This window comes from Fringilla coelebs, assembly GCF_963513975.1.
Source record: "Fringilla coelebs genome assembly, chromosome: 4".
Taxonomy (NCBI): domain Eukaryota; kingdom Metazoa; phylum Chordata; class Aves; order Passeriformes; family Fringillidae; genus Fringilla; species Fringilla coelebs.
In genome coordinates this window covers 53,598,098-53,617,177 of record NC_140032.1, presented here as the reverse complement: position 1 = coordinate 53,617,177, position 19,080 = coordinate 53,598,098, and the positions used below count along the sequence as shown (strand labels likewise).

At 40.7% G+C, this 19,080-nt stretch overlaps 1 protein-coding gene across 2 annotated transcripts in view; it reads right to left on the bottom strand.

The window, feature by feature from the left end:
• Positions 1-13,358: 13,358 nt before the first annotated feature.
• Positions 13,359-19,080, bottom strand: part of SNCA (synuclein alpha) — a 63,104-nt gene continuing 57,382 nt past the window's right edge. For both annotated transcript variants that reach the window (XM_084204724.1, XM_084204723.1), the window contains exons 5-6: positions 14,618-14,707; positions 13,359-13,650 (exon numbers count right to left, since the gene is read on the bottom strand). In XM_084204724.1, coding sequence (XP_084060850.1) covers positions 13,618-13,650; positions 14,618-14,707 — 123 coding nt within the window. In that variant the 3' untranslated portion in view covers positions 13,359-13,617. The remainder of the gene's footprint in view (positions 13,651-14,617; positions 14,708-19,080) is intronic.

Here is a 19,080-nt window from a genome sequence, read left to right as displayed (position 1 = left end):
TCATAAACTGTTTGCACATAAGGATTACTAATGAAGTTCAGTCTCATTCTTCAGCCCCCCTCCAGCCCACAGTGCAAAATATAGCTGTACTTTGGATTTAGAAGACTGACTAATCGTGCAAGATACCTATCATTTATCTATGGAGAAGGCAGCAGTTTCTACAAGAGGATTCCTGCAAGAGGCTTTTCTCCTTTGCTCAGCTCTGTATCAAGACAGAAGGACTATTCTATGGACAGGGAGATAATCAAGACAGCTAATCACAGAATTTCAGAATGGGAAAAGCTGGAAGGGAGCATTGCTGGGGTCATCTGGTCCAACCTGCCTGCTCAAACAGTGTCCCCTGGAGCAAAGAGCACAGGACTGCATCCAGGTAGTTCGTGAATGTCTCAGGGATGGAGACTCCACAACCTCCCTGGGCAACCTGTTCCAGTGCAGGGTCACCCACACAGCAAATCAGAGCCTTCAGTCCCAAGGGAACTATTTGCAAGTATGGTTTCAATACCTTACTCTTCAGAAAGACTGCCCACCATTAAGAGGTAAAGGATGATTGATCTAGTATTTATAGTATGAATCTGGGAGGACAGATGCACCTTAAAGTGCTGCCTTAACCTAAGTTTTCATATCTTGGTACTGAGCAAATGCCCTAAAGTCCAATAAAACTAATGATGACACAGCTCTCTTGGAAAAACTTGGCTAACACAAATAGCCTTTCACAGATCAGGTAGTTATCCCTTCCAGGCTGTATTTTATAGTCCCAGAATACTTGGTGTTAATATTCATCCTCTATTAACAATATCAGAGTATCATAAGAAAAGTCCTGCTACATTTTCACACATTTTCAGGTACAGAATCTTTTTTCAAAAGCCTCTGTAGATAAGAAGAGACAAAGTTTAAAGATAGGAAATATTTGTCTGGGCATCAAATATTTGTCTGTGCAGCCTTTACAAAAAGCACATCTGGAACAGAGAGGGGAAGAAAAATCTAGCAGAAAAGCAAACCTCAAATAAATTGGTTGCATGTCAGAATCTGTCAGCAGTGTGAGTCATTCTGTGCTCATTTCCACTGTAACAAATTATTGCTTTTCCAGGTTTGAATTTTCTCACATGCTGTTTTGCTACAGCACTGCATGAAATAACCCAGCACTGAGCACCCCACTGCAGAAGTGCCACATGCAGTTTATCATTAGCAATATAATTTTGGCAAAGGATGGATAAGGGTGGTAGTGGAAAGCACGAATAAAGCAATATTAAACAAATAAACAACGTGCAGCAGCAGGTGGATTCAAAACAAGCAGCAGGCCATCATTACAGTAGGCTATTTTACACTGAGCCATCAGCTTGAGTCTTGCCTCAGTTTGTCAGTGTTGCTGCCATCAAGCAGCCACTTGTTTTCCTATTTCTAAACATGGCAGTGGCCACAGCTGTTCTGAGAGGGGAGATCCAGATTTTCAAGCAAACAGAGCACACCTATGGCAGAGAAGAAGGCAGAGTATCCCTGTGTCCCTGCTGTCCCTCTCCTGACAACAGACCTTCCCTTCAGCATTTCTGTGATGCTCTCTCAGCTTCACTACCATCCTCTCTGCATGCCTCCTCTGTTCTAGCCTTGGCATGGCTGCTGCAAAACCTAAAAACCACTCCCTAGAAGCCCCAGCAGAACACTGTGAAATATCAGTGAAAGCTGGACTTTGCCCAAACACCCAAAATTGCCTTGAGCTCCACTGTGGGTAGGAAGAAAAACTGGGAGTAGACAAGCAAACATAAAATAAGGAGGCTTCTGGTGTGAAAAGGACTCACTGGAAGACAACCCTTGCAGGACATTTCTCTACTGTTCTCAGAGATTGGAGGAGAAAGACTTGGCTTCACTCCCACACCTTCCTTGGGACTTGCCACAGGGTTTTTAACTTGCTGAAAGAACAAATTAAAAACTCAGTTAAAAATTGGATATCAAAAGCATTCCCCACCTCAAAGCACATACCCTCAGTCTCCTGTAAACTGACTGCAGTCCAAGGTGAGTGTGACAGGGAAGAGGCTTCCTGAAAGTCAGAGTTGATGCAAGAAGTACAAACTCATTAATATGAAACGAGATTTATCTGGTACAAAGTGAAATGATTGGTTTTAGAACAGCTTAAACAGAACAAACCTCTTTTCTTCCCTTCTAGTAGATGTTTCCCTCTGTGTTACTTACTACAAGTGACAAAAGGATGACTTCAAATCAATAGTAATTTAGAAACCAAGAGCAGTCTTCTGTGGTGTGACTGCCCAAAAGCACTGGGCAGGCTGCAAAGACAAGAACCTACTCCCAAATTAAAAGAAAAATCAAGAAAATCTTCCCAATCATGTCCATAGCACTGACTCTGTCCTGACATCACTAAAGGTAAACACCTGTGAAGACAGATTTTGAAAAGTGTTTAGACAAGGCTTCTATTTAAATACAGAGGTGAAGCATTTTAGGTGTTAGCACAGTAACCCTGACTTCCTAGAAAAATGCTCAGACAAAAGGTTGTGTCTATCTGTAACCCTGATATTTGTATTTCTGCATGCCCACCAGCCCATGACCTAAAGGCCTTACCTGGAAATGCCCCAGGCTTCATCATCTGCACAAGACACTTCAGGCTGCATCTGCACATGTGCCAAAGGAAGCAGAAAATGGTAGAGCTGTTATCTGGTGAATCAATTGTTCAAAGGTCCCAGTTCTAAACAGACTGAATGCTCCTCAGCTCCCTCTCTGACAGCCTAAATGGCACACTGTGTTTAAGGAAAGAAAAAAACAGGTGTGTTGGTGCTACAAATCAGATGAGAGGGTTTTGGTGGTTCTTTTAGGTCCTTTTTAATAAGAATCCATTTGAAAATAGAACATAAGTGATGAAATACGAATAACATTCCTGGTAGGGTTTTTAAAGCATATTCAGACATGGCCCCAAAAGGTGATGATGGTTTTGAGATACCCCACAGCAAGGTTAGACTCAACATTTGGGGGGTCATTCATCTAAAAGAACAGTAGTGATAAATCTACAAATGACCAGAATTTGCTGAGGGAGGTAAAGGGAGGAAGATCTTGTGGTGGCATCCTAACAAAATGAGGACCATGCTGAGTGCTGCCTTATCTCAACACTTGATGTTTAGCTGCCAACACCACTCCTCAGTTTCCCCACCCTTTCACAGCAAATGCCAGAAACATTGCATTGGAGGGTCAGAAAAAGCAATCCCCAGCAGGTCAGTCTACAAGCCAGGAGTTTTTTTCCAATTGATTCTGAAAAACAATCTCCCTCACCCTCAAGCGTGTGTGACTGGTGGCAAATAGGGGACTACTGCCATTTAAAAAAAAAGTATTTAACAGCCTTTCTTTGCAATGTTTTTTTGGGTTTTTTTTGTTTGTTTGTTTTGTGGGTTTTTTTTTTTGTTTGTTTTTTGTTTGTTTGTTTTTTTTTTTTTTTTTTTTTTGTGGCACTGAGAATATGCCAGATGTTCTAAAAAGCCACAGAAACTCACCTCCCTTTCAGCTGTGGAAATAGCAGGTAACACATTTACATTCTTTGTAAGGTTTGTTTCTCCAGCCTGGTATTTTAGAGCCCCTTCATCCAGTCGTGTCCAGGGCCTGAGGATGCTCTCCTAACACCAACAACAAATAATAGCTGAAGCCCCTGGGATTTCTGAAACTACTGAGAGGTGAAAGAGGCTGCCAACCTGTCCAGAGTATTTACAATCTCATAAAACCCACAAAAATGACACCAGAAAGCTGGCTGATAAACTGTACATGACAGCCACAAACAATCATCTTCCTGCAACCAGTATCATTAAAAATGGCACTAGAAATACATCAATGTGTCAAACTGGATGAAAGCCAACAGGAAAGTGATAGGTCCTTCTGTGCTTCAGCACAGCTGAAAAAGCTTTTCTCAAGTGATAGGTGAAGCCTTGCATAGCCACAAAAATTTTAGAAAGTTACTTTTAAAGGTAAATCTGATAAGCATCAGCAAAGAGGGAGGCAGAAATCTGAAGCCCAAAAGGAGAAATGTGAAACAGGAGGAGGAAATGCCTTATTTTAAGATTTTTGAGTAGCAAAGTACTGTGCAAAGTGAGATTCAAAAGCAACAGCAAGGTGACTCCCGTTCTGGAAAAGGAAATCATATTGACAAGTGTGAAAATAAACTACTTGGATTTCAATGAGCAGATTAATTAAATCTGGCCTCTGAGGTCTGGCTGACTTTTAATTGTCCCTATAGCTGAAAATGGATTTTGCTCCTCTGGGCATGTTCACACCTGGTTCTCACCTGGATCATTTATTCCAAGGTTCCCTCTTGGCTCTGCAAACCCAATCTCACTACACTGTGACATGTAACTAAAATCACTGACACAGAAAAATGCCTATGGGGAAGCCATTGCAGTGCTGCTTTCCATCCTCTATCTCTGTGACTCTATTTCCCTTCAGATGGCCAAGACTCCTACTTAATGTCTAGTAATGTGCCCAGAAAAATAAATATGCTCAAAACCACCTGGTTTTGAAATAATGTAGATGGGAAAGGCAAAAATAGAGCAGATTTCCTTTTAAAAAATCAGCACATATCCTTTGTACTAACCCTGCACTTTCTGTATATTACATCTCCAAATCAGGGATGTGCAAGGCTTTGACCTGACAGTCAACACATCTTGGGCTTTGTAACTGAACACTGTAGGATCAGCAGGAAGACAAGGATAAAAGTTAAGGGAGAAAATAGACTATTCTTTAGCAAGAGTGTTCTGGAAATAATGTGTGAGCGAAATTCCTCCCAAACCCTGAAGAAAAAGTCCAGGAAGGATGCACTCCAACTCCTGACCCTCGGGCACACAGAACCAGGGCTCAGACCGGAGTCTTGCTGGCCCAATCAACAAGTTCAGAGCTGATGACAGTAAGTCTCAGCTCTCCTCCAGCCCAGGTGTCACTGGGGTACAAACCCCAAACTTGGGGTCAGGACGTGGCTGTGGCATGATCCCAAGTCAGGGAAAATGGAAAACAAATTATCTTCAGGTACCTTGTCTGTAAACTGATGCTGTATCAATTATAAATCATGCTATATCAAATATAAATCAATTATGCTATATCAAATATAAATCAATTATATCCATGGGAATATTCATGTTCCAGTTTATTTAATGAAAAAAATAGAGATTTTTTTGCATGTCACATCTAACTGAGCCCATTCCTTGCTTTCAAGTTAAACTAAGAAGGTGGAAGAAAAGACCTGCTGTTGCTCTTTTCCACCACAGAATGATAAGTGAGCTAATTAAAATAAAAAAAAAAAAAACAAAAAAACATTTTGGTAATGTTCCCTTTTAAAAAACATCAGCCATCTATAAATAGTATGGCTTGGTCATTTTAACAGAAATACCTGCATGTCAACAGGGAAACCTGCAAACTCATTCTTTTACACTTTCCAGTTCAGTTGTCTTGAACTTGCCCTGTGTTTCTTAAAGTCATGACAGCCAGTTAGCCCTGGTAAAAGACATAAAAAGTGTGACAGGAGAAGGCAGAGGAAAAGAAACATCCAACTATGGCAACTAGCTACAAATTAATTTCCTGTTCCTTATCTTCTACTGCTGTATTTTGTCCATACTATTAAATGAAGTCAGGGTAGCTTCAGAACTAGCAGTAACAACACCTCTCAGATCTGCAAGCACTTTCCAAGAGCAGCTATTTCTGGTTTAAAGTTGGGGTCATGAGTTCAGTTGAGGTGATTTCCCTACCACAACATCAGAAGCAAATAGCAGAATTCGAATTAAAGTCTGCCTCTGTATCCTACCTCATCAAAGGATGCCCTTGTTGTCCCAGTGCTGTGGGATCTGTACTTGCCCACTGATTTAGTTTTCTGACAGTAACCCTTCATGTCCATAACAGACACAAAGAGCTGAAGGCACAGCCCTGTATTGGCTGCACTGCTTCTGCAGGTACTAAAAAACCAGCAAAAATACTTCTCATTTACCTCTAGAAAGCACCTGCTTTTTGCAACACCAGTCACACACTCTTCTTCCTTTCCTTCCCTTTTCAGTTTCTGAAAGAAAATAAATCTCACTTAAAAACCAGCATCTTCTCAGGAATTTACATCCCAGGTGGAGGTGGAGCTGGTTCAGGCACTAAGCAGGAGATGGAGCTGGGAACACACAAATATATAATTTTAAACAATGCAAAATTCTTTGATGTTGGGTAAACGAAATTTTTTTTTTCCATGACAGCACCTGTGCTTTGTCTAATGAGAAGCCTGGCAGGAACTTAGGCAACAATTTACAAAGAGTTGAAGTAGCCCACAAGGATTGAGAGCTGAACTCTGCTCCAACACCACTCATACCATTTTCCTGAAGATTTCAAAAGGGTCTCCAGAGGCAACACACTTGACTCTGTTCTCCTGACCTCCAATTTAACACTATTATCCTTTTACTTCACTTAAGTTTCAGTAATATTTAAGGTCCTATGAAACAAGGGAATGGACAGTCATGGAAGAGTCAATGACCTTTCCCTCCAGCAACCTTGTGATGTGTAAGACAAGAACAAGCAATTAAAGAGAGAAAAAAAAGATGGGCAATTTATCAACATATTAAATGCATTATCTCACCAAAAGCTCTCCTCTCTTCATCAGCTCTTGCCTTTTGAATCCAGAGGGAGTGAGCACTTGTGCTCTCATTTCTAGACTGACTTGCATTAGTCAGCTAACATCCTCCCAGGAGCTGCCTGCCATCAAGCTGCTCTGCTAACACTCATCTATTCAGCTGAATAGTCAAGCTCAGGATAATTCCCTTCATTTAAGCAGCATAGCTTATCTCCTTATGAGAGAGAGACAGACTACCCTGATTTAACATGATTGTTTGCATGATGGTCTACCCTGGATAGGAAGAGCTTATTGGCAGTCACAAGGGAGCCAAGGTCCCACTGGCACTTGGGTTCAGAAAAGCCACGCTGTCCTTAGGAGCAGAAGGTTTGCCAAAAAACTCCAGGGCTGTCACTAGGAAATGCCAGGGTTTCTGGGCAGGGTGCTTTTATTACCACGCTCAGTTAAGTGGAACTGGCACTATGACAACTGCTTCAGAAAGAGCACTAAGCACAGTGTGGGGGAGAAAAACTGTTGGATCTCGACTGATGGAGCTGTATCATCCAGGACACCTAGTCCAGAGGTGTAGTAACAACAGTGCACCTTTCTTACACAGTGCATTTCACTGTAAAGGAACAAGTAATGTCAGTAATGCTGCACTGGAGGGAAGATAAGGCACTTACACAGTTATGTGCTATCTGCAAAGCTCTGCTAATGTGGGTTTGGGCTGTTAATTGTGAGGCTTGAATTTGGCAGCTTTCAGGTATGTTATCTGGTATTTATATTAAATGCCTTAAAAATGGATTCCTTGAATTTGGGATTATCCCCCACCCTTGAAGACAATTACTGAAATACACTTACATATACTTGAATACACTTACAATACTTGAAGACAATGACTAAAATAAACTTACAGTATCTAATGACAGTGCCTACACATACTGAACAACAATTCCAGCAAGAAAAGACTTACCTGTCTGTGAAATGCAGAGTACAGGAGAGCTGTCACTCTAGTGCACAGCAACTGCCTTTGCACAGACTCTAACAGACTGGAATTATCATATTTGAATTTTTGAGCTTTCATAAAACTGAGAATAAAATTGAAGCCTTTCAAAAGTCCATTTATTTCACACCTAGGAACACCCAGTTAGCTATTAAAATAAAATATATATTACTCTATTGCTGCAAATCTGGGCCAGAAAGGAACTGTATTTTGTAATGAGAGAGCTGAAGAATCAGGAGGAATTTTGTTTCAAGGGTTTTGTCAGAGATGCCACCACCTTCCTCTGCCAAATAAAGTTGACACTGAGTGGACTGAGATCACACATTTAATTTCTTTTTGTCCTTCTTATGTGTTGCTTGTAAATCACTGTTTTTTATATTCTCCCCATTAACATGTTTTCCTATATTACACAAAAGCACTGTTATGTCTTCTTGCTAAGGCTGCTCCTTTGGAGATTTTTCTTGCTTTGGGAAGTAGGTAATGCAGCCATTTCAGCAGGATGCTATCTTAACAACTGCTAACATTAGATGACCATCTTTGCTATTTTTGCAAGGATTCATGGAATTTTACAACTGAAATTCACATGAATAAAATGCCTGGCCAAACAACAGAGGATACAACCCTAAGGGTATTGTGCAGTTTCCTCTTCTGTTCAGGAGACTGATAAAATCAGATTTCATACTTTGGGGTTTTTTTTTTATTAATCTATTAAACTCAGTCAACTGCTTTTGTTTTTCTGGTACAGAGGATTTCAGAAAAATAGAAAAGGAAATTCAGCATAAAAATCCAGGTCTCCTCAAACAGCACAGGAATTCTGGCTCATGGAGAGTAAAGCATCCCTGTTCTGAATTTACCTGGCTCTTGGAGGTGCCAGTCCCTGGAAGTATTGTAAAGACATGGATATTTTCTATCATTAGCCTCTGAGACCAGAAGCAATGCCTGGAGTAGGGAGGCAGAATGAATGCCAGCCAATTCTCAGCAAGGCTCTCGTGCCTGGTTTTCTTCTCCAGCCTCCTCAGCTGCCCTTGAACAGCGCCTGTGCTTCCCCAGCCCTGTGTCTTTGGGCACTGCCTCTGCCTTGCCATGCCTTTGGCTGCAGCAGGGATGGAGCACAGCAAGGAGGAGACAAACTGTCCTCTTTTCAGAGGGAGGATCAAAGACCAAAAACCCCAGCTCACCAGACATGCTTACAGCCTCATCACAATGTACTAGACACAATGGCTGGAGTAAAATTTTGCAATGAAATGGACACTCAGGTACAGGGTAAGATCTGACCTGCTGGAAATTTAGTAGATTAATGGAGATAAAGAAACCCATGGGACAGTGGGGAATAGAAAGAAAAAGAGAAGTTCAGGTATCCCAGCAGTTGCATTTTTAGAAAACATTATTCTGGTTAAATCTCATGTTTATTCAGTAGTATATGAACGCTTTGGCTTCCTGTGAAGAGCTCTCCCATGCAGCAGCTGAAAAACACACACTCATAATTTCAGACATTCACCTTTTCTGCAGAAATGTATCCTACAGATGTATCAGTTGCTGGTAGACTGACCTATGCAGAGCTGTGAATGTTAGTGGAAAATGATGAAACCCCCCTTTAATGCATCCAGTAGAGGAAGAAGCATTTGTGAAAGCATTTATTCCATCATGGGAGAAATCTCATCTGACCTAGTTTCCTATTCTGTTTGTTACCTCCTGGCTGTCTCATCTGAGGTTCCACCTGCTGTTTCTCCATCTGCCTGTCTTTTTTATATCAGAGGAACCTTCTGACTTACACGTTAAATGTCAGGCGGGCTGGAGAAAAGTTGTTTATGTCTGCATTTAAACAGATTTCCATTAAAAGTGCTACATGGAGACACTAAAGGCTAAGATGTCATTTGCATTTGGTTATTGCAATTCACAGGCAGGCCTGCTTGTGTGAAAACTCATGCTATTATTTCAGAACTTCGTACACCCAAGCAGAATGACCATACCCTGTGAAGTTCACTGTTAGTGTCTTTTCTAGTAACATTGAAAGCCTTAAGCTAGGCGCCAAAAAGTTACCAGATAATATAGTTGAGGTCATTGGAACCCAAAATCACTAACAGGGAACCACATGTTTTCTCCCACTTACCTCTTAAGATATTTCAGAGCAGAACACAAAGAGTTAGTTTGGATTAATGTGTGAATAAACATCAGCTACCTTAAAGAGTAACTCTAAGGCTGCAATACTTAAGGCCAACCACCCCATTCAAACCCAGCACTTGAGGTGTACTTTGCCAGCTTATAAAACCACAGCTATGCTGAGAATGCCTGGTAAGGACTAAGCTGTGAGATTATCAAGATATCTATCTTCTCTTTTCTGTAAGTTTTGCTATTCATAGATACTTAGCAAAGAACTTCCTTTACCTTCAGCAAGTTAAGGATCAGGGAGCATCACCTCCATCACAAATCATCTGCCTGACAAAAAAAGTACTGCATAGCCAGTGGCTCAGGAAACTCCAGAACCAAGGGTTTCAGCAGTTATTTTCACCCAAAAAAGCATACAGAAAAGAAGCGGAAACTCACCATGTCAATGCAGACTGCCATACATAATTTGTACAAGAAGATCAAATGTATACTGGAGCTACAGCTGTCCTAACACAACTATGTGAAGCCAGCAGGAATATTTTCAAAGATTTCAGTAAACTTTGGATCAAATCTTAGGGGCAATTAAGTAGTCCTATTTTGTACATTAAGATTTTCTGAGTATGTGTAGGCAGACTTTCTGTACCTGTCTTTCATTGTGCCACTGGGAGTAGTTCAGCCTTTAAATGGACAGTTGTAGATTTTCCAGTCTCCCAGTTCTTAGAGGCTTGACTTGGAGTTTGCTGCAGCTGTTTGACCCACTGTCCATGTCTGACCCTTCCACATGAACATCCCTGGGCCTAGATTGCCCATGCTATGAAAACCAGGATGAATAACATCTGTGCTTCCTGTAGAGATACAGGCATGTAACTTTTCTTCGAGTTTATGACATTGCAATTTACCTTAATTTGCCTACAACTGTCTTGAGGGAATGAGGAAAGTCTTTGGTGGGGAGAGGAAACACCTGAAATTCATTATATAAAAGTCATGTAACACAAGTATTAACACTGATTTACAGTAATAAAAACATTATTACAATCTGTTTAATTAGGAACCATTACAAGACCAATTAAAGTTGTCAAAATAGAACAAAAAAGCAACATGTGTTTTTCCCCTGGAGGAGTGGGATATGGTGAGGCTCATTATTAACTCTTAATTAGACAATAGAAGATTGCTTTTGCTTTGAGTTAAAATCCAAGCTCTTAGCAAAAAGAGCTCCGAGTTATATTCCTCTCTGTCAGACACTGTTTAAAAAATTTTTAGCATGCCAGCAGAAGCTTTTTTAAATACACAGAGTAGACACTTTTAAAAACCTGAATTCAACAGTATCTATTTAGTTCAGCTTTAGCACCCAACACAGTTCTGACATTTGCAACCTGCATGCCAATATCCATCTCACTGTAAAAATTAAGACACGATGACACTTGGTTTACCTGGAAAGGATGGTCAGGCAGCCCTTAAAGGAACCTAATTAAAATGCAGCTTGTTAGCAGAGCAGTGCAGCACACTGTGCTGCCATAGTAACCAGGGCCCCATGGACTTTTGGGGCCATCTGAGGGCATGTTTGCAAGAGGCACACAAGAACCAAACTGATCGCCTTTGGTACATTTTAAATGACCTAAAAACTCTGAATGATTTGCTGATATTACAAATGAAAGAAACTAATTAACTCTGACATGTTCAGACAAGGGACCAGTCTCAGAAACAAACTCATTACTGTTTTTTATGATGTAACTCCCCACAGCTTATTTAAGAAGTGCGCTACTTACTTGCAGCATGTGAGCAACCAGTTTAAAATGATTCCCTGGTAAAGAAGCAACAGAGAAATCAAGACCTGGGCTGTGAAAGTGAAGATGAACAACAGAAATACATATTCTATTTAGACTGCCCTTTCCAGTGCTATTTTCTGAAGTACCAGGCACAAGACAAGTTGTAGCTTTTGATGGATGATTCCCTACTGCCATACTGGGGCACACTATAGTACTGGGCTTTTCTTTCCAAGTCCTCCTAGAACACAAAGAGCCTTAAACAAAATTAAGATATATATATAAGCAGTATCTTACCTTGTACCCCATCCTGATATAATTTTCCAGGAATGCAATAGATTTGTAACTGAGGCATTCATTTTTCTCAGTAAACGTGTCCACGTCAAGAATCTTTTGATACATCACCTGTGAAAGAGACTTCGAACTGTTGGTGGGCTGCTACACTTTACCATGACAGATTTCTGCAAAAAAGCAAAGGACTTTAGATTCTGCTAAGCAATTAAACTATTGATGAAAATACCTGAAAGTTGTCTGAAATGTTCAAGGGGATTTTTCATTGCTTTGACCAAAAAAACAAAACAGAAGAGAGAGAGCTTGACAGCAATTCTTCTGAAATAAATCAAAATCCTGAGAAATACTGGGTTGGGACTGGGGGGATGACACAGGAAACTGGTCTTTTAAGCACCATGAAACCAGCATGTTCATGTGACTTTGGCTCACAGTGCTACATCATCAGCTCCCACTGTCCATAGATGGAATGGGCACACAGTTGCAAAGATCTATTTAATGTTGGGCATGATAGCACCAGAAAGGTTCCAGAAAGCCACAAAGAAGCTCAGTTGACCAATAAGTTGGAGAGTTCCTCCTCTTTGGATCTGTGTCTCTTTTAGAGCATACCAGTAACATGCATTATGTGGTTGTGCCTAAGTTTCCCCACTTTCAAAACTGGACAATAATATTTACCTCTTACCCAGAACACTGAAAAGGGTAGCTGTAAGTCAAGTTCAAAATCCTACCCAAGACTAGAGAACCTCAAACACAGAACCACTTCAGGTTAGAGCCAACACCTGATCCAAAAATAACAAATAATAAAACATGATAGAAGTAAATCCATTCCACATTTAAATCTTTATACTGTATGGAAAAATATCCAGGCAGCACATGTCTAAAAAGAGAAAGTAGACTGTACTTCAGCAAAATGAGACTTTTTACAAAACAAATTAACTGCAACTAAGCCATCACTGAATATCCCAGCAATTTAACAACCTTGGAACAGTAATTCCTCAAAGGGCCTCATGATTTCCTGATAATCTGCTGCAGCCCATTATTAATGGCTTCATTCACTTTCAGGTTGCCCTCACAACAGCAGGTTTATTAACCTACAAACAAACCTATCTGTCAGCAAAGCCGCACCCAGCTGCAGTAGCAGCCCTCATTTTCTCATTCTTCATGGTTTTTGTACAGACTGGGCTTACATTTTCTGATTTTGCTTCTCCAGTTCCTTCAAAAGAAGCAACACAGCTTGAATGCTTCAACAGGGGCTTTTGGAAGGGAAAGGTGGTGTTAGAAATCATCACTAACTTAGAAATTAATTTTTAATGGGTTACATTTTATTTGCTTCAGTTGAACACCATTATTTACAGACACAAGTTAATAAAACACATCACAAAACAATAAAATTTCAACAGCTAATATTTATAGGTGCATAGTTCATGCTCAATTACTTTTTTTTATATGTATAATACATACACATATATATAAAGCTCTCACAATAAGTCATCTCTGCACAGAAAGAATAGTCATAGGAAACAAATAAAAACAGTATCATAAACAATATCAAATTACTGACAGCCTATCAACAAAACATGTACAGAATTAGAAATAAGCAGTAGACACTTAGGTGTTTTTACTTAATATTTTCTTTTTTAACTTTTAAACTTGAAGCCACAATATCCACAGCACAACAATGACCCTGCCAACCGGCTTTCATTTCAGCAGGAGGGAAATGCTGAAACAAGGTGGATGCAGTCACAGATACTCCAATCATTGCTGATGGAAGACTTCAAAATACACCGTAAAAACTGTAAAAAAATTGAACGACTGGGCACATTGGAACTCAGCACTTGTACAGGATGGGACGTCTTTAGTAGTTGGTAGATTTCAGGTGATAGAAAGGAAGGAATGGACTCTCATGCTTCAGGCTCATAGTCTTGATACTCTTCCTATTGAGGGAGAGCAGAAATCAACACTGCTGGTATTTTAGATGAAGACATCCTATTTTCTTTATTCATTCTACTCCCGATGGATTCAATGCCCAAATATTATGGATTCTCATAATATTGTGACCAGGCTATGAAATGTATTTGGATTTTGTCACATTTCCCAGATTCTGTACCTTACAAGTCACGGTACTTAGAGGAGAATTAGACTTTTACAGTGATTAACACATCATTCAGCTGATGCTGCCAGGAACTCCTGAGGCCACCCATGACAATTCACTTGGAGAGGAAGGAATACTGCTTCTGGGCTGAACAGCACACCAGGTGCTGCAGATCCTCATATGAGTCAGTAAATCATTTAAAGGCGTGTTTAACTATGGCCACATGAGCAGCATCCATAATTTCAGTGATGTTCAAGATGTTACCCTCAAGCCTTTAAGTCTTTTATTGGATCATGGCCTAAATTTTTTATATCTCTCATTTTCAGTCTTATTATCTGTGCTACCATAAAACTGCTAGTCTAACTAACAGTGCATCATGCCAGATACTGCAGAGAGCTCGTTCATAAAAACCAACAAAATAATTTACTCCCATAATTGCATTAACTTAGGATCATGCTTCACAAAGCACGATGCATTGGTGAGTGGCCAAGCTCTTCAAACAATCTATGAAGATGCAGTTTGTTTTGCATTCCCTATTACAAAACATACAAAAAAGGATTCCTCAAAACCCAGGAACAAGTGTTCTGAAACACAGAAAATAAATTCCCATTTAACTTCCTTACTATCAAAAAAGAAAATAATTTTCTGACTCGCAGATCTGGCAGATCTTGGCCAAAGGGACCATGTTTCTGCTGTGCCCTTGCAGCCCCCAGCACCAGCCTGGGCCAGGCTTATGTGACTTGAGCATGCAGCCTCCTCCTGTGGCCTTCTCCTACATGCATTCCCAGCAAACACCACAACAGATTTACCTCGGGAGGCATTTCGTAAGCCTCGTTCTCAGGATCCACAGGAGCACCTGTATTGTTCACCATTCCCTCCTGCAGGAAACCTTCTTCATTCTACATTTAAGGTAGGGAAAGAAAAGTGAGTGACTGCTCGCCTCAGCCCTCCCACCGAAGTGTGAGCTTCCTTCCCATCAGTGGTTGACTTTTTGGCCTGTCCTTTGGTTTTGGGACATTACCAGGGGTCTTGGAGAGTGAGGGGACATGAATTGCAGAGAGATCTTCTCCATGTTTCACAGGGGTATCCATGGGAATGACAACTTTTGAATAGCTGAGACCTCCTTTTTCCCTTGCCATGGACAGGCCAAGAAGTCCATGTGAATAAAAGAACAGTACCACCACCAGCTTGCTGAATACCTTGGGAAAATATTTTAACCCCACAGAAATGCTTTGGTTGAGTCACGAAGCAAACCAAAACAAGGAGATTTTGTGCCTTAAGAAACTGAGGGAAACAAAGTCCTGCACAAATGGTTTAAGTATCACATTAAGTTATCACATTAATTCCTGTTTAACTCCTTTGGGGAACACAGTGACAGGTATGTAAAAGTGCCTGTAAAAACAGGCCAGTATCAAGACACAAATAAAACAGTAATTCAATTATTTTTTGAATGTTCTAGACACATCCACTCTGTCATAAACCATTATTAATTTTAGAGTTTAAGTTTTTTCATATTGCAAAAAGAGGGAAACCTGGTGCTTTTTTTCTTCTGTTTTAGAACCTAACTGTACTGGAAAATGCTTTTTTCCTTTAATGGGCCATACCTTTACATGCTTTCTTATGTCAAACAGCATGTTACTCTATGCACTACTGGTATATCATACATGGTATGATACTTTTACCCAGCTTCTTGCATTTTTTCTTTTTTCTATTTTACACATCAATTTTAGTAAGAGACTCCTGGAGTTGACAAGATGGCAATGGTGTGAGGAATAACAAGTTGAATAAGACTATTAAAGAAACATTATTATTCTCCTAGAACTGCAGATGCTCTGCACCGTATAAAACAAACACAAAGGAAAAAACCCACAACATTTCAATTGGGCCAATCCTCTTTGTGGCTGTTATTCCAGAAGTTCACAGAGAAGAAGCATGAGCTCTGCCAGAGCAGAGGCTGCTGGCATTCATCCTGAACTATAAGCAAACTGATATGAAAATAGGCAGAGTGTCTCAATGGATCTATTGTGACTATGCTGACTTATAGCAGGTGTCAACCTAGATGGAAGTGCACTAAAACCAATTACAGACACTTAGGAAGGAATTAATTTTAAAAAACCCACCTGCAGGCTGATAGAGTAGACAGAAATACAAAATTAAGGTAAATCATAAACCAGACTAATGAGATAATTCTTCAAAATCTACAAGTAAGATAGTGGTACTGAATTAAATTTAGGATACAGACAAAATGAGGAGAAGAGAATCTAAACCTGAAACTCACCTCTGAGAGCTTAACACAAATAGAATATAAAATGCAAAAAAAGGTGGCACTAAACCCTCTTTACCTTCCCACAGTATTTACTGTGCTCCCCCATTTGCCACATATTGGCACCCTCTGTGGTTTAACCAGGTGACCTTAGTCATAACACTCTGTTCCTCACTTTCTGCACCCTCCCAAGGACAAACTGTGACTTCATCTGCCAGATACCTGTTCTTCCTTGGCTCTGTCACCTTTCTGATACACATGTAGGTACAACGCTTTTCATCCTCATCACCCAAGTTTACAATGTGCAGAATTTATATCCATAATATAGATTCTTCTCTCCAGCTCTTACCTCAGACTTTAAAAGGTGCAGTATGAAGAGATAGCTGGTCCTATTACTCCTCCATGCTTTTCCCTTTGGAAGTAAGCAGCACAGCCTGTGTGCAGTCTGACTGTTCTGCCAAGTTCCCTCCATGCATGTGCCTGCTCTGAGTCAACACCCTGAGCTGCTCTATGGCACAGACAACATGGACAAATTCCAAAAAGCCAAAGGATGCCAGTGAAGTACTTGCAAGTACCTTTATTTAGGTATCTAATAGGCACCAGTTTGGTTTTCCAGAGCTGCCAAAAAGTTGGGGTGTTCAACACAAAAAGTAATTTTTCAGGCTTGAAATGATGAGAAAAGCTAGGCCCAATTACATTTCTGCCTCATCTTACTAAAACTCTTGAGCTCCTCTGATTACTTGATTTCAGTATTTAGCTACACTAGCTTCTAAACACATCTTTAGTAGCATTTTTGCCTGTTTGCTTGTATGAAAAGTAGCATCAATCCTTACTAGCTTTAACTGAAACAGCCAAATAAAATATGCAATGCAAATTTTACAGCTGTTACTGTGCCCTTGACCTAAGGGACCCGCTCTAAAGAATTGAAGCTCCTGTTGCATGCTCTCCTGCTTAATCCAAAATATCATTTAATTTCTGCTTCCCCCAGTCATTAAGGAACAGCTTCAGCTAACAATCAGCTCATCAAGTAAAACTGTGCCCAAAATCAGGCTTGAGGGTGCACAAGAAAGCATGCACACAGCTTAATGTTATCTAGCAGGAAAACAGATGGCAAGTGAAACAGCCAGGACCATTATTAATGAAAAGGAAAAACACTTCCCAGATAAATTTCAAGTAAGAGCTTCAAAGTTTGTACGCTGTTTTTGTTAGGAACCTCTGCAACGGATCTGGACTGTCCATCAGGATTATACGGAGACAGAAGGCCTAAAAGACTGAAATGATCATCTTTCCAAGTCCCTTCTGCAAGTTCAGGAGGTAGATTTCTCTATAGCTTCAAATAAAACAACCAGCAGCACTAGAAAAACACAACATCAACCACAGTTTTCAAAGGAAGTAAATCACAAGCCATAACAAACCTCCAAGGGAACTCCCTGCCCAGGAAAGGTTTATTGCCTTTGCCCAGCTGCAAACAGCAACTCAAACACCATCTCTCATGTTGATGTCACTGCAGTTCAGATGAGGATGACATTACTCAAGGTGACCACCTCACTTGAAATGTTGGCATGCCCTGCTTCTGATGTACAGCCTCCCCAAAGTAAGGGTATCACAAAGTAAACCACCACCCCCAGTAACACAGGGCCACCTAAGGTACACCTTAAATCACATTTTACCTCCTTTAAAACAAAGAAATGGAATTTTACATTGTCATGATTAGTAATTCCACATCCTAATTCAGTTATGGAAGAGGAAAACCACCCAAAAGACCAATTCTTGCCTTAGTATGAAAGACGCATTTTTCTCTAGAAGCTGCAACCTCTCTCAACCACTCTGAAGGGCATTTCCAGAGGGAAAGATTTTTTTATATTAGATCACCCAAAGAGCTCAACTAAAGCTTCCCAGAGATGAAGTCAGTTTTTAACTGGGGAGCATGAACTTTTGCTGGAAAAACACTTTTAAAAGGCGAAATTACAACTCACCCATTCAACAAGGTTTTAGAAGAATGGTGAGGTGAGGACTTCTGCTTGTCCCCTAAGGTTGCCTTTAAGGAGAAATGAATACCCACCCATATATCAGTTTGAAGCATGGTCACTGTGGTTGTATTTTTACTCCAGAGAGTCTCATGCCCTTGGACCCCATGTTACAGGAAAAAAGCTTTTGCATGTCCCAAGCGGAGCAGACCACACTGCCATTTTCAGGCATTAACAGGGGTGCCACATTGTGCTATCAGCACTTCTGCCTGCCTTGCTAAAGGCACGTGCCTGAGACCTGCACCGAGCCCATGTGCTGCCAGGCCACCTGGAAAGCCCATGCACACTTTTCCCAGGAATGCATGGCTACGTTACACAGCACACACCCTCTCTTCCCTGAGGTTCTCTCATTTCATCAAGCAACCTGTGTCCTTTTACAAACAAAGAGGAGATGCTGTCCCATCCTGGTGAAGTGACACTTTTGCACGACCCTGGGCACCAGTTCTGACTCAAAGAACAGGTATGAATGTAAGTGGCATACAGGAGCATGCAGCAGAACTGCTGTGATGGCTCCAGAACATCGATTCCTCCTCTTTTACCATGGGAATAAATCCTGCTAAGCTCTGTGCAAACAGTGTGAAATTACCCACTTTTGCAATAAAATAGTAACCAAACTAATGATATACTCCTACTGAAGATCTGGGCCTGTTAAAATACAGACTATTGGACAAAACTTCAGAACTACTCCTTTTATAATGTATATATCACCAAAAAGGTTTTTCTTATTTCAGTGTTTTGGGTGAAAACTGCACCCCATTCTTTCCCTTCTCTCTCTTTCCTACCTCCTAACACTCTTGGCAGAAGGGAAGAGACTGCTTAAGATTCCCTACCCATGAAAAAGAGGCCAAGTGGTTGACTCCTGGCAGTGCTCCTATGACAGCACCACAGAGTGAAAGGGTCACATTCTGTCCTCTCGGTGACCTGCTGGTGTTGCAATGCTGATGTTATTGCCATCAGAAAAAAGGTAATTTATCCCAATTCA